Genomic DNA, 17,124 nt, shown 5'->3' with positions numbered 1-17,124 from the left:
AACACACTCGCACCAACCAACTGATCCATCAAATCATCAATCCTCGGCAAAGGATATCGATTCTTGATCGTCGCTTTATTCAGTTGCCTGTAGTCCACACACAACCTCATAGTACCTTCTTTCTTCTTAACCAATAACACTGGTGCGCCCCACGGCGACACACTCGGACGAATAAATTTCTTATCCAACAGATCTTCCAGCTGACTCTTCAATTCAGTTAACTCAACAGCAGACATACGGTACGGAGCCATCGATATCGGCCTAGTACCAGGTACCAAATCAATCGAGAACTCAACTTCACGCTCTGGCGGTAATTCATGCACTTCTTCAGGAAACACATCAGGAAAATCACACACCACGGCTAGATCGCAAATCACCAGTTTATCTTTAGCCTCCAAAGTCGCTAACAGCATAAACAACTCTGCCCCATCTGCTACCGCCTCATTCACCTGCCTTGCTGATAGAAACAAACTCTTTCCTTCCTTAATCTCAGGAAAGATCACAGTCTTATCAAAACAGTTGATATAAACTCAGTTAAACACCAACCAGTTCATACCCAGGATAACATCAATCTGCACTAGTGGAAGACACACGAGGTCCATCCCAAAGTCTCTACCAAAAATACTCAAAGGGCAATTTAAACAAACTGAAGTAGTAGTCACTGAACCCTTCGCAGGAGTATCAATCACCATACTCCCATGCATCTCAGATATCTCTAATTTAAGTTTCACAGCACAATCCAAAGATATAAAGGAATGAGTCGCGCCTGTGTCAATAATAGCTACAAGAGGAAAGCCATTAATATAACACGTACCTCGGATCAAACGATCATCTGCAGAAGTCTCAGAACCCGATAAAGCAAAGACCTTGCCTCCCGACTGGTTCTCTTTCTTCGGCTTAGGACATTGTGGACTGATATGACCCACCTCTCCACAGTTGAAACAAGTCATAGTCTTCAACCGGCACTCTGCAGCCAAGTGACCACCTTTGCCACACTTGAAACACTTCTTCTCAGTACTGGTACACTCATGGATACGATGTCCAGCCTGACCACATCTGTAACACTTAGCAGGGGCACTGGAGTCTCCCCCACTAGGTCTCTTCATCCCACTCTGTCTCTGGAAACCTTTGCCAGCTGCATACGGTTTCCCACGATCATTCTGATTCTTGCCTTTCCTATCAACCCTCTGCTGATAGCTCTCCGCTCTGGCCTTGGTATCCTGTTCAAAAATCCTGCAACAGTCAACCAAGTCAGAAAACACTCTAATCCGCTGATACCCAATGGCCTGCTTGATCTCGGGACGTAACCCGTTCTCAAACTTCACACATTTTGAAAATTCCCCAGTAGCCTCATCATAGGGAGTGTAATACTTCGACAACTCTGTGAACTTAGCAGCATACTGAGTAACAGACCGGTTGCCCTGCTTCAATTCTAAGAACTCTATCTCTTTCTTTCCTCTGACATCCTCTGGAAAGTACTTCCTCAGGAATCTCTCTCTGAACACCGCCCAAGTGATCTCAGCACTCCCAGCAGCTTCCAACTCAGTGCGGGCAGCAACCCACCAATCATCTGCTTCCTCTGACAACATATGCGTACCGAACCTGACCTTCTGGTTATCGGCACACTCAGTCACTCGGAAGATCCTCTCGATCTCCTTCAACCACTTCTGAGCACCATCTGGATCGTATGCTCCCTTGAACATTGGAGGATTGTTCTTCTGGAACTCACTCAGTTGACGAGCAGCTCCCAATCCCACAACATTCGGATTCCCTCCAAGTACTCCAGCTAGCATACCCAGAGCCTCAGCAATCGCAGCATCGTCTCTACCTCTTCCAGCCATCTCTATTCTGAGAACCCAACAAGCTAAAACAATAAGTACTGATAGGGTTACACAACGCCTATCACATACAGGGAAACAGAATAATTACGACTCGACTCGACCGACTATGCTCTGATACCACTAATGTAACACCCTTCTAAAATACCCCAATAATTAATTAAAACAACAAAATATAAATCAGAGTAGATATGCAATTTCAGGGTGTCACACTTGACACTTCACACCATTCATCAAAATAACTGGTCATGCTCATTTATTAATCAAAATAAAACATTGCACAATTCGCAGCGGATAGAGATCTAATCAATCATGCAAACCATGTAACACATTACATGTAAAGTTGTTCCACAACCAAAATGAAAACAAAGTAAAACATCCCGTCCCGATGTTACATCTACCAGAGCATGACTCACTAAGGAACTACACTAGACTCCAAGCACTAGCTTCTACTCAATCACTGCTCGTTACCTGAAACATAGTTGTAAGGGTGAGTTCCTCAATCGATATAATAAGCATTATAAAATATCATGTAATGCTAAGTAAATTAACACATTTCATCACCCTAATCATATCACACATTCAGCAACGGCAACATCAACTCATAATCATACTCAACACAACACAACACAAAACACACGTATAATATTGGAATACATCCATTCATATTATACGTCATACATACATTATACAATGAGACTCCATGCATGCGGTACCGACTATTCGTGAACACATAGTTCAACCTCACCGATCAAATCCAGATACGGCTACCAAGCTCACTAGTCCCACTCATTTGAGACCTAGTGACTCACTCACTAATCCCTCACCATGGGAATTAGCTACCACCCCAAGGGCTATGCTATGCACGCTAAATCACCTAGCATGCAAACATCAACAACAATCCACAATAACTCACTCACTAATTCCTCACCATGGGAATTAGCTACCACCATAAAGGCCATACTATGCACGCTAAATCACCTAGCATGCAACCATCAACAACAATCCACAATGGACATATGCTCACACTCTAAGCCATAAACAGTCCATCCACAATTGCATACATAATAGATATATTCACAGCATTATGCATACCATCATACATTATGAGCATATTTATCACAGAATCATATCATGTCATGCCAAATAATAAATCACAATATTAGCACGCTCTACTAATACCTATACTGCTCAAAACAACGGGAAATGATCCCTACTATATCATACACCAATATAGGCCAATCATCAAATATGTCCACAATATTTAAATATCAATTTTTCACTTTTCCAACAGTGTTAACCGGTTAACGCCCTGGGTTAACCGGTTAACGCAAAACAGAACACGCTTCCTGGAACATTTTAACAGTGTTAACCGGTTAACGCCCTGGGTTAACCCGTTAACGCAAGACAGACAGCAATTTCTCATAATTCATAACAGTGTTAACCGGTTAACACTCTGGGTTAACCGGTTAACGCAAGACAAAAAGTTGTTCCTGCGCTAACACGAACAGAATGCAGAATCCCCCGCATTTTTCGCCGTCGGAGGACTTCCGGACCTCCGATTTTGATTCCGTAAAAAGCTACACGTCCAGAAAACTACGACTCACCCAACTATAGATTCAATCACAGTTTTTAACGTAATTTGGTCCTCACAATTTGCAACATTCATCATCCAAATTAGGGTCAATTCAATGGCTTATTACTACCCATTACATGTTAACCCATAATACCCATTAAACGACGATAAACCCCCCTTACCTGAGTTAATCCGGCAATTGATTCTTTGACCTTCAACAATCGTGAATTCTCCTCTTGAGCCCTAGCCTCTTCTTCTCCCTTTCTCAGTTTCTTCTCTTTCTCTCAATGTTACGTGTTCTCTGCTTTCACGTGAAAACCCTTTTTCCAAATGGGACTCTTTATATATATTCCAACTTTATTATTCCAATAATAATAATCCAATAATATTCTAATTATTTAATTAAATTAATAAATATACTATTAACTTAAATTAAATAATTATCATATTTTATCGGGGTGTTACAACTCTCCCCCACTAAAAGAGTTTTCGTCCTCGAAAACATACCTCAAGCGAATAACTCTGGATAAGACTCCTTCATGTGACTCTCAAGTTCCCAAGTCACATTGCCACCTGCTGGTCCTCCCCAAGCTACCTTTACCAAAGCAATCTCTTTACCCCGCAACTGCTTCAACTCTCGATCCTCGATCCTCATAGGTGATGTTTCAACAGTCAGGTTATCTCTCGCCTGTACATTATCTACTTGGACCACATGCGACGGATCAGGAATATACCTCCTCAACTGAGACACATGAAAAACCTCATGCAAATTCGCAAGTGACGGAAGGAATAATGTCTAACCACAACTTACTTGTGTGACATTATTGATCCCAATATGACCTCCACCAAGTGAATGGACTTGCAAGTCAACTTGCTAAGGAATAACTCCACACAAGTCAACAAGACTATGCCATTCTCCTATCCTAAGTGCACTCGAGTCCGGGTATAGAACTCATCTCACAAAGATCACCAAGCATACAAGGAATTAATATCAAGCAATTCAATCATTACATACAATACAGTAATCCCAAATTGCACAAAAATATGTCACCAAACAATACAATACAACAAGCATGAAAAGTTGGCAAAACCCACTAGGCAAAGATTCCCCAGCAGAGTCGCCACTTTTCTGTAGCGGGGTATTCGTTACCATTAGAGATATTGACTAAATCAAAGGTAAATCATACAAGTCGAGTCGCCACCGCACTTCTATTTATCCAAAGGAATGGTTAGAAAGCGAACAAAAACCTAATAGTTTTAACAAAAAACTAGTAAAAGAAACAGAGATCTGGGTAAGGGGGTTGGTTATGCAATGGGAAGGTATTAGGCACCCCAAAACATCCTAGGTACTCCTAGGGAGCCCTTTTCATACTTGTTGTAAGGTTGTTGGCTTTGTGAAATTTTGTTTGTGCAAACATGATTGAAGAGATGAGAAGAGAATATACAAGTTATTTACATTTTTGTGTTTGGATGGATGAACCCATTGCCTACGTACCATCTTATAAAAAGATTAGGATCAAAACCTCGTAGTTCGGGGTAAAAATTTCAAAATGAGTTGGTGAATTGAGGGATCCAAAAGCCTTAAGGTCTTTTGTTATCAATGGGAGAAAACTCAACCAAACCACAAATCCACCATGTGAGGATAGCTTCAACATGCTAGTGAGGGGTTAACCCTATAATAAGCATGGAAGACTTATGGTCCATCACTAAGGATATAGGTGAGTATTATACCTACCACAAGGATAACTCAAACCTAATGACTAAAGGTTATGAAAACTTGATTAAGGAGGTGGCCATTGGAACCACAAAAGACATTTGCATGGGTTAGATTTACCAATTAGGAGTATATACAAAAATGATCAAAGTTGACTTAAAAGTTCATTTCAAAATAAGTGTTATGAAAAGAAAGTTTGAAAATCAAAAGCATAAGGCTTAGGTTTCTAATATTTGAAAACAATAATTAAACGTTTGCACAAAAGGTTTTGGCTTGGGTTAGAATGGAGAGAAGAAGAAGAAGGGCTAAGTCCTAAGTAAAACAAAAAGATGAGGGATAAGGGACAAAACCACACAAGGAGTTCCTCTCTTGAGATCATATTGATGATTCAAGTAGCTCCCATCCTTTGGAACAAACCAACCACAAAGCAAATATTTCAAGAAATCAAACACAAGGTCATGCTTCTAAGAATCCTTCAAAGGATTTTGCATCTCTCTCTTTAGATAAACATGGCAATGGTCCTCCAATTAAGCTCAAATGGGAACTCCTAGCACAAAAGCACACATCAAAAGTTCCATGAAGTAAAACAAGAATGGACAAGAGTGAGTTTAGAGATTTGGTCCTTCCAATCCATCTTCATCATTAAGATCCTTTTACTCCAATTTTGCATAAGGAAGGTCCTAGAATCTAAGTCCAAATTCTCCATTTCTTTGCATAGGGAAAGTCCTAGAAACTAAGTCCATTTCTTTGCATTTGGTCCACAACAATCAAAACAAAACACAAGCAAACATAATATATACACAATTATATGCTCAAGTGAGCAAAAGGCAAATGACATTAACATAAATATGTGCTCAAGTGAGCAAAGAGAAAAGCAAATGGATAATATGTGCAAGAATAGTAAATTGCATTAAAGTAAATTGCATAAAGTAAATGTTAATTGTCAATAGTTAGTGTTAGTAGTTAGTGTGCCATAAGGCAAATTTAGCGATATGTTAAGCAATCGTAATTGGACTTATGTAGAAGTCACAACTATCTGAGGCCGGTCAATAATAATGTAGGCAACAAACACAAGTTAGGAGTCTTGATTAGTGAACCAAGTCCTAACAACTTGCCATGCCAAAAAGAAGAAGAGAAATGATCTTGTATTGGTTTAAGTCTTTTGCATGATTTAGAAGACAACCTATCCTTAATGCAAAGCCATTCACTTGATCAATTGATCAAGATGAATTAGATTTGAATCAAGGAAGGTTAAATCTCCCTAATCAATGCTAACTTATCAACCTTCAACTCATTGATCAAAAAGAAAAGAAGAAGAAGAAAAAGGAGATGAATAAGAGAAATGGAAATGACAAAATGGTAAGAGAAATATAAATGCATTAAATGGAACATCATGTACCAATCCTCATATGTTGACCAATAACATTGAAAGTCAAGGTCAAACAATCAAAAACAGAAGTGAGATGAAGATTGGAAGTCAAGAAATGAATAAACTATTTTTGGCATTTTTTAATACTTAAAAATAAACTTGAATTAAAATAAATGGAAAGGTCAAACTTCAAAATCACTTCAAATCAACCTTGAAAGGTCCAAGTGATTTATCCTAAGTTCAACAAGGTCAAACGAAGTTTGACAAAAAATTTCAGCATTTTTAAAAGTCAGAAACTATTTTAAATCAATTAAAAATGAATAAAAATAACCTAATTGAACTAAAATCTCAAATAAATCTCAAATCAATTCAAAAACTGATGAGAATATTTTTCATAGATCCATCATCATTCAAATAGGTTAGGAAAATATTTTTTCATTTTTTGAATATCAAAAACTAATTAAAATGAATTAAAAATAACCAGAAAAGAGAAAATTCACAAAAAATATCAAATGATGAAATAAAAAATATTAAAAATCAGAAATAGAAACTAGAATTTATTTGGGAAATAATGCCATTGGTCCCATAATTTTTGGATAAAAAATGAAAGAGATATTAAATTTTGAAAATAATTGGAATTAAACAAAAATAAAAAGAAATTCAGAAAATGAGAAAAATCATGGCACGTTGGATCGACCTCATTAAATGAGGTGGCACATCCAAGGACTCTCAGCACGCGCTTACCATGGATCCAAGTCAATGCCTGCACATGGAAAAGAAATAGAAGTCATAACAATGGACGCCTGAGATCGAATCTGGAAACACCATCACACGGTCCAGATTTAAACTGGAGATGATGAAGCCACCGGAGCCACCGTCTTCTCCCGTGAGCTTGCAGTTTCTGGTGAGATTTGCAGAAATTAAAACCTTAACCAAAATGTGCGATCTATACATCAATAGAAAGCTGGGATGATGTACATCATCCTTGTACCATCCATTTTCATTCTAGATCTCTAGGATTTGAGAAATCAGAAGTTGAAAAATCTGGTGTTCATCATGAACTCAATGAATTACAAAAATTAAAAGCATAAACATGATGCCTCCATTGAGAGGACTTCAGCCAACACAAAATCTAAGCCAATAGGTCAATGGATTAGGAGAATCGAAGGAAATACCAGTTGAAATGTAAACTTGAGTTCTGGTGATTTGAGCTTGAAACCTTGCTTGCTTTATCAAAACAGAAGTTTAATGGAGTGTATGATGAAGGTCTAGAAGCATTAGATCTAAGAATACAACCAGATGAAGCTGAATTCTAGATCTGAAAATATTTTGAAGAAAATGCAATTGCTTCTTTAGTGATGGTTAGGGAGAGAATTCTGCAGCATTTCAGGTTGAATGAGGCGTGGGAAATGGAGGGAATGGAGTCTCTATTTATAGAGCAAGTGGCAAGGAAAATGTGGAATGATCCGTGTGCATGGCATGTGAAGCTTCATTGCATGATCATGCATAAGGCCCAAAAACAATTCCAAATGAACTCTGAGCAATAGCCAAAGGAAATTGGACGTGTAGCTTGCAAGGCAAATGCTCATGTAACAGGATTTCAAGTGAATTCTCCAACTGTACCTAAACAATCATCTCTTCGAAAGTACCAATTAGAAAATCTAAGCATAGGCATATGGGTAATGGTTGGAAAGGTCTTTGTATGAGGAACAAATGTTATGTTGGACAAAAACTCATTTGAAGTGTGGAAATTTAGGAAATTTGAGTTTAAAGTGTGATGTGCAAAACATGTCAAGGCAAGGTTTCTAAAATTGGCCAACTTTCAAGCCCTTATGTTTTGATGATTCAAGCTTCAAATGAAAAAACCTCTAACATCAAAGTTGTAGATCTTTTCAATACAATCAAAATGAACTTAAATTTTGCATCATTTGGAATTTTGATGAAGACGTTATGGGCACTTGAAGTTGGACTTTTTTGACTTTTAATGCCTTTGACCCAAAAGGACCTATAATGTCTTGCATTATCAAATGTATTTCCTTTGAGATTTTGAAATTTTGTTCAACATAAAATTTTAATTAGACATCTTAATATTTCCAATGCATTTGATCCCACCTCAAAATCATGAAAAATGAATGAGTTGTGTCCTTGGGAAGTTGACCCAAAATTAGGGTTTCAGTCAAAATGACCAATAATGTTTTGGAATGGAAGATGGTCTTCCAAGCTTCAAATAAATTTTTTTATGAACATTAAAGTTGTTCACATTATCCTTAAGAACATTTTTGTTTTTGGGCCCATCTCCATTTGACCAACACATAAAAAGTTAGGTCTCAGTGTATTTCAAAATAGTCAGATGAATTGACTGATCAACTTTTCAAGTCCACAACCCATATCTTGATGAATTGATGATTGAGGACACTCAAATGAGTTCAAATATGCATGAAATGATGAATTAAATAACTTCCCTTGATTGTATTTGACCAAGGGGTGAGGTTGCTTCATGAGCAAGGCATTATGGTGCACAGATGAATTAGGGTTTCTCTGGGGCACAAACCTCAAATCCTTTGACTTGATTTGATCAAACATGATGAATTGAGATGTTAGGGAGGCATATTTGATGGATGAGAGCTTTGGGAATCATTACCATGCTTGCTTTCATCTCCTCTTGACCATGTCTTTGTACCAAGGATCTCCTAGAAGCTTTTGATCTTGTGATTGCTCAAGCTACAAACAAAAGATGTTAGTGACATATTTTTGTGCTTTTGGTTAGTAATCAAAATGATAAAAGCAATGATATACAATTCAAACATGCTTGGTGATTTCAAACCACTCACAAGGAGTCCCACCCAAAGGCAAGGGAACCAAGATGCTTAATGATCCTTGAGGCTATGCAAATGAAATGTTATGATGCCATGAGGGATCTTAGGGACAAAATTGGGGTCTTACAGCCGGACAATAAAAGTTTATGTGTTAATGCATGTTATAGATTTGGTATCATGAACCAAACCCTTAAAACATACCACACACTAAAAGAAAAGATCAAAAGGGATTAACCTATCACATTCATACTTGTATTGGTTCATCTAACACAAAGTCATTGATGAACCAATTAGCCTTAGGATATTGAGACTTCATTGGTCAATGAAAAGAATGGGGAATAATAGGGATGAAGATGAAGAGGGAGGGGAAGTGAAAGAAACACAAATTGGTCATGGGATGAATTTTATCAAATTAAAATCATTCATTCATTTTGGGAGATGAAATGTACATTTCATCAATCCCCTAAATCCAATGATTTTAATTCAACAAAAGTCAAATCAACCTTGACCAAGACCCAAACAAATAGTCAAACATCACAAGACCATAAAAATGGTTCAACATAATTTTTACACAATTAATCAAATTAAAAATACATTAAAATTCAATTTAATTTGGCCAAAACCTAAAACCTTTTCAAAACACCAAATTAATGGCCAAGAGATTTATCTTAGGTCAAACAAGATCAAAAGACCTTAGACAAAAAATTTCACGATTTTTGAAAAGTCAGAAATATTTTTAAACAATTAAAAATATGCACAAAAATATTTAATTCATGAAAAATATCAAAATTAATCCAAAAAATATTTTTAATTCAGTAAATGAAATAGAAAAATATTTAAAGATTTTTGGTGAAAGTCCCATATTCTTTGGATTAAAAATGAAATTAATATGAATTAAACAAAATAAAGCAATTAAATAAAAAATCAGAAAATGCAAAAAAACAAGGGCCATCAGATCTCCCTCATTAATTGAGGTGGCAGATCTGATAGCCACGCGCGCGCTATCCATGGTGGACTTGAGTCAAAGCGCCAGACGCGTGGTAATCAAAACCAATGACCAAGATTAGAACGTTGGACCAAGATCAAATGGTTGGAACCTTGCCAACACACCACCTGAGCCCTAGCTCCGGTCATCTTCTCTGGTGAGGACCACCAGACTGGTCCAACCTAAACTTCATGAAAATGGAAAACAAGAACACTAATTTGAAGAGAAAATGCTCAGGATCACGAATTTGGTCTCAATTTTCTCCAATTCCAAGTATATAAAAAGATACAGGGATTTGAATTTTGAGGATCATGAACTGAGTTGCTTCAAATTAACCTCAAAGCAACTGAATCTTGTTGCCTACATTGATATGACTTCAGCCAACCAAAAATCACAAAGAATAGTGAAAAATTGAGAGAGAATAGAAGAGATGAAGTTTCTGAAATCCAACTTTCGAGTAGCTTCAATTCAGCTTGGATCATGATGAATTTTGAGGTGGATGTTTGAAAAATCAAACATATTTGAAAATTTTCTAAGTACCAAGTCAAATGTTCACTTCTTCCACCTTGGATAACTTTTGCTATGGACTTCAAATGGAAACAATTGCTTCATCAAAGTTGTAGATATTTCAAACCTATTCACTTTGGTCACCTAGTTGAATTCATTTGGCTTTGGCATGAAGGAGTTATGCATTTTAGAAGTAGAGGAAAATCACTTGTTCAATGGTAATGACCCAAAATGACCTATAATGTGTCCTCTTGGCACATGCATTTTCAAGTTGAATTTGAACTTCCTACAAACATAAAAGTTAAAAAGGACACCTTGAATTTGATCATGGAATATTAATGGCTTTCATCTCATAAAAATTGAGCAAGTTATGGTCCTTGGAAGTTGAGCTCCTAACTAGGGTTCATACAAAATGACCTATAATCTTTCACCATAAAAAATGACTTTCCAAACAAAATTAGCTCTTGACTTAAACATGAAAGTTGTTTGGAATGTCATAAGGAGTCACTTTTCTCTTGGAATAATTTTCATATGGAAAAAATTGTAGGAAATAGGGTCTAGGTAACCCTAGTTTTGACCAGTTGACTTTCTCTAGTCAACCACCATGAACCATCTTGCTATCTTGATATTCTCTTGATATTTGGGACTCATGGAGGATCATATATGCATAAGATGATGTAATATGAAGTATCCCTTGAAATATTTGATCAAATGTTGAAGAAACTTGCTGAGGAAGTCACATAAGATACCTAGATGAATTAGGACTTCCAAGGCAAACAAGCTTCAAACTCTTGATGATTTCTTGATCAAAATGATATGTGAAGATCATGGGGATCCATATATGATGTCTAGAGTCAATGTGAATCATATCTTGATTAGTCTCCTTACACTGAGGGTCTCAAACCCTAGATATGAGCTTGATGGAGCATGGGTGAACACACACACACACCACCTACAAAAGCAACAAACTATACATTGACATATTTTTGGGTATTTTGGTTAGTAAATAATGAAAAACAAAGTATGATACAATCAAATGTGCTTGATGACCTCTCCCAATGCAAACCCAATGAATGAGGGGTAAGGAGGATGCCAATGTGTGATCCTAAAAGCAATGCATATGATGAGATAACATGAGGGATCTTAGGGTCAAAATTGGGGTCTTACAGTCCCCACTTCTGAACTACTCACCTCAACATAACAAATATAATTATATTCATAACACATAATTATATCAAAAATTCATAACTCATATACATATGCATAAATTCACCACATACAGTTATGCAATTTACTCTAATTATTACTTCATCATCCTAATAATTCACTTTAATTAATTAATTACACCAAATACCCCAAAACAGTAGTCAAACATCAACCACACGAGAAAACATCATCAAAAACTGGACCGATCGCTCAAAAATGATATCTGGTAGCCATGACGACCAGGTCGTCATTTGGGTGACGACCGTCACCCAACCCGTCATCATCTTCCTTCATAACTCATCACTCATGTGACGAATGACATGATAAATTCTGCCTGGAGACTATAACGGTCTCCCTGTCACCCTGCTGACGACCGTCAGCCAACCCATATGCATGATGGGCAGCCCGTCACGCTCGTGATGACCGTCACGCTGGTGCAGAAAGTAGTTTATTACTTTTTTTGCCATGGGAGCTCGCTCGAAGCTCTGATTTCAACCCTTAACACCCCAATCAGAAAAAAATTAATATGTACATATTATACAGGGATCAAATTGCGACATACTAATCAATTAACATCTAACTTATTAATTATTCATGAATTCAAGAATATATTCATGAATCAATTACACAACAATGATATGGATAACATTCAGATTCATACTCATTCCATATACACAAATTTCAATAATACTCAAAGCACGAATTTACACACCAAACATGATTATTATCATGGATTAAACATAATTATATTCGAGAATTCATAAAATACAATAATGGTGAATAAAAACCCAGAGGATGGTGAGGATCCCTCTCTATCCTTCATGCAATACACCTATATTCAAGTAGTCCCCCTTACCTCAATTTCATCAGCAAACAATCAAGGTTTTGGGCTATGGTGTTCTTTCCCTTCAAGAGCCTATTAGGTTTTCCTCTTTTTCTAAATTCCCAAACTTTTACGTATAAGACAAAAATGTTTCCCTCACATTTTCTATATATTTAACCTGATTTATGAATTTAGTAATTACACCTTACCCTTAACTCCTTTTAATTATCGCCATTTTACTTCATTTTTCTAACAATTCCAATTTCCATCCATTATTTCATAACTTGTTATTTTTTATTATTTTAATCATTATTCTATCATTTTAATCACTTAAAATTAACTAATAATATTAGTAAATTCCTACCCCTCTTCATAATTCTCATAAAATTACCCACAATTGCCAAATACGATATAACACACAATATCACAAAAATAAATAATTAAAAATATTTTAAATCAATTAAATAATAAAATAAAAGTTGTTTTCCCACAATTAAATATTTTAAAAATCAATTAAATCACCCACAATTGCCAACTTGTTTTTAATAAAAATTGTTCATTTTCGCAAATCCAAAGTTCGATTCGAAACCATAATATATTTGAACCTTAACAAACATCAATCTACATTACAAATAATAAAATAAAATATTTTTGAAAATTTTCAAACTTACATTCAAATATTTAAATAATAAAATATAAACTAAATTATCAATATATTAATCATGTAGTTAATATTTTAAATTATTAAAATTAAATAATAAAATAATAAATAAAATAAATGAGATGGATTCAAATATGAATTCATAATGAATACTAATATCCTCATTTCTGTCTCACTTCCATTTTTTTAAATCAAGAAAAACTTAAAGTCAACCAAAATAAAATTTTCTGGTAAAACTCAAAACAACTACCTACCTACATGAGAGAAGTAGATCCTCTAAAATGAATTTTTTGGAAAAATTTAATGGGTTATACTATTATAAAAATTACTATAAAAATTTCAGCAACATAACTTATCAATTTAGTAATATTTGATTCAATGTCAATGTTTTATGGTTGTGGTGGATATAGAGATGCACTATTTAATATTTATCTTAAAGGAATTAATTAATTTTTTTAGATATCTTTTAAACCATTAAAAAATATGAAATTATAGAATATGAAATCTTGCATAATAACCATTAAAACTCATATAAATAACGGTAAATAATAGGGTTTAATCCTAATGATAACATTTAATTGAATAAATTAAAATTTACGGATTGCGCTATATAAGTTTTGGATTGTTATTATTAATTTATTTAAATATAAAAATATTTTTGAATTTAAAAGTAGTACATTGTTAATATAAAGACACATGGAATCAAAATCTTTACAGTTATATAAGTATTATAAAAGGAAAATGTGATTTGTTAAGTTATATAAGTATTTTAAATCAATGTATTTTTTTCATAACTTTTGTATAAAAAATGATATAATTGTTAATTTGATAAATTATTAATTTATATCATTAAAACAAATATAAAAAATTATTTATAAATTAATTAAATTTTCATAAAGAAAAAGGAATGTAAAATATTTTTACAATAAAACAATTATATTTTACTATTAAGAAGAAAGTGTTTTTTTTTTTCAATATAAAATGGAAAGGGTTTGTTTGAAGAAACCAAATTCGTTGAGGCCACGCACCCGAAAAAGATAGCGGAATGACGAGGATATCCTTATCTCTTCAATTTACTAAACTACCCTTAAACGTATAAATTCCCATCATTCAATCTCGGGTAATTTCGTAATTAACAACTAATGGGTTCCAAGGCAATGGCAATGGCGGCAGAGAAGATCGGGACGGCGGTGCGGCGCCAAGCCGTTTCCTTAACCGACGCCGCCGCCTCTAGAATACGCGTCTTGCTGCAGCAGCGTCAGAGACCATTCTTAAAGCTCGGCGTCAAAGCTCGTGGCTGCAACGGCTTATCTTACACCCTAAATTATGCAGGTATGCTATTTGCACCCTCTTTCAAAATTGTGTTAATAATTATTAATAGGTTCTTATAATGATTTGTATGTGAACGGTTAATTCTGTGTTTTTTGGTTGTTGGAAATTTTTTAACGAAGAATTTGACGTGTTCGTTTGATTAGGTATATGAATAGGTGATTTTGAGTTTGGATATTTTGCTACTGATGTATCTGAAATGATAAAATGAAATGTGGTTTGAAGTTTGTTGATATAGATTTGGTGGTGTTTTGGTTTGACAGATGAAAAAGGGAAATTTGATGAGTTGGTTGAAGATAAGGGTGTTAAGATATTGATTGATCCCAAGGCTCTTATGCATGTTATTGGAACCAAGATGGATTTTGTTGATGATAAACTCAGGTAAATTTTTTTATTTAGTAATTCTTTATGATGTCCTCTTGTAATTTTGACTAGAAAGTGATGATTTGAACCCAAAAGAAGCTCATCCGATCACATTTTAAGCTTCCGTGTTCATGATTCGTGTTTTGGTAAATTGTCCGGTCCGTTGCTCTTGGATGAATCAGACTAGTCAATAGCAGCGGAGCAGAGGCCGACCACTATGGGAAGAGGCTTAGCGGTTCAGAACAATATAGCGGCCGCTATAGGGTAAATAGTGGGATCGTGGAGTAGAGAGTTGTTCCTGGCCTAGAGCGGTTTTTGGCTGATTATCATTTTCCCCTCTAAAAAACCGAAATTACCCCTTAAATTTACAACATTTTAAGGGTAATTTTGAGTTTCCAATCAAATTTGAGTTGAGACTCAACATTAACCTTCCTTCATGGTGGTTTGTCTTCAAGAGTCATATGTGCTTTGATTGAATATTTTATGAGTTGAGTTATTTGTTTAATTTTACATTAAATAAATGTTCATAATTATTATATGTAATTTGTCTAAAAAATGATTAAATAGAGAGGTCATCCCGCTTTCCCAATTTTTGGGGTGGCCGCTCCGCGTTGCTATTCAGGAATGACTACTCTTAGATGAATCCATACTCTTGTTTGGTTAGCTTTTATCGGTGTTCTCTGAAATTGAAAAGGATTCATATTTTGATGTTGATATGAACTTAGAATGTTAATCACAATTTGTTTCAAATTTGCAATTGTTCATGTTCCCCTATTTTGCCATAGTTGATTTTTGTCACATCGCCTTCCCTTCCACGTCCAAATTGTGAATAACTCGTGCTTATCTTTTTATAACTTACTATTATTTAGTGTTTATGAGCTAGATCTCTTGTGCAATGGGAAACCTCCATGATTTTATTTTGATCCGTCGAGTTTTGGTTTTGGGCATTATTGATTAGCTTGACACTGCAATGTTTTTTGCCTCCCTTATGCTGAAGATGTATGAACGTATTTGTACTTTTGGAAATGAGAATATGCATTACTAAGAGGGAAGCTTTTGATGAAAAACTCATGAAATGTGGCATGAATATAGAAACCTGTATGATATGCTATGCTATGCTTGGTCTTAGGAGTAGCCAGGTATTCCCATTTCTGTGAGGGTTAGTACTTCAATCAATGAAATTCCGATGCCCAAGAAAACTTAGCGCGAAAGGCACTTGTTCGCATTAGTTACTGCACAATCTGATCTTACTTTCCATTTTAGCATATACCCCTTGTACAAAAAGGCTTGTAAAAGAGGGAAGATGTTGATGAATATGTGGCATGAATATTAGTGTGTGGTTACATGTGAATGTCATGTCATGGGCATGATCCTGCTACTTGCTTCTATTTTTTTTCCGCCGCGATTGTTTAAAATTCTTATATTATTTCCTGGCAGATCTGAATTCATTTTCATCAATCCAAACTCCAAAGGCCAATGTGGTTGCGGTGAATCTTTCATGACAACACCAACAAGTACCGGAGCTGCTAAGCAAGGAAATAGTTGAAATTGTCATTCAAGAGGTGTTGATCCTCATTTACAAAGTCTACCTTTCATGGTTGCATACATGCAAATACCACAATTGGATTTTTGTAATTTTGCTTGCAGACCAGAGGAAAATAAAACTTTCAGTATACAAAATTCTCTGAAGTTGATGTTGGCAAGGCTTAAGAGTTAAGACAACAATATGTACTAGTCCACAAAGTTAGTCTGATTAAGGATAGAATAGAAAAGTTAATGTTAAGGGAAAATCCAAACCAAATATGATTAGCCTAGTTTTTCAAATTTACCTCCAAATTTTTATTCCCTAGTTTTGGTGGGAAGCTTCAGCCTCTTTGTTCCTTTTTTAAGGTTGGATTTGGAAATAGACTATTTTGACACTATAATATAAAAGTCAT

The 17,124-nt window shown here is 35.4% G+C and overlaps 1 protein-coding gene across 1 annotated transcript; it reads left to right on the top strand.

Annotated features, from left to right (window-relative positions):
• The first annotated feature begins 14,497 nt into the window (after window positions 1-14,497).
• Window positions 14,498-17,055, top strand: LOC127096830 (iron-sulfur assembly protein IscA-like 1, mitochondrial). The gene is made up of 3 exons (XM_051035367.1): window positions 14,498-14,827; window positions 15,088-15,205; window positions 16,625-17,055. The coding sequence occupies exons 1-3, from the start codon at window positions 14,638-14,640 to the stop codon at window positions 16,731-16,733; spliced, it is 417 nt and encodes a 138-aa protein (XP_050891324.1). The 5' UTR covers window positions 14,498-14,637; the 3' UTR covers window positions 16,734-17,055.
• The last annotated feature ends 69 nt before the right edge of the window (window positions 17,056-17,124 follow it).

The sequence above is a fragment of the Lathyrus oleraceus genome, chromosome 6, assembly GCF_024323335.1.
Source record: "Lathyrus oleraceus cultivar Zhongwan6 chromosome 6, CAAS_Psat_ZW6_1.0, whole genome shotgun sequence".
In the NCBI taxonomy this organism is placed as follows: domain Eukaryota; kingdom Viridiplantae; phylum Streptophyta; class Magnoliopsida; order Fabales; family Fabaceae; genus Lathyrus; species Lathyrus oleraceus.
The sequence above is the reverse complement of the archived record's forward strand: the minus strand, read 5'-3'. Positions and strand labels throughout refer to the sequence as shown.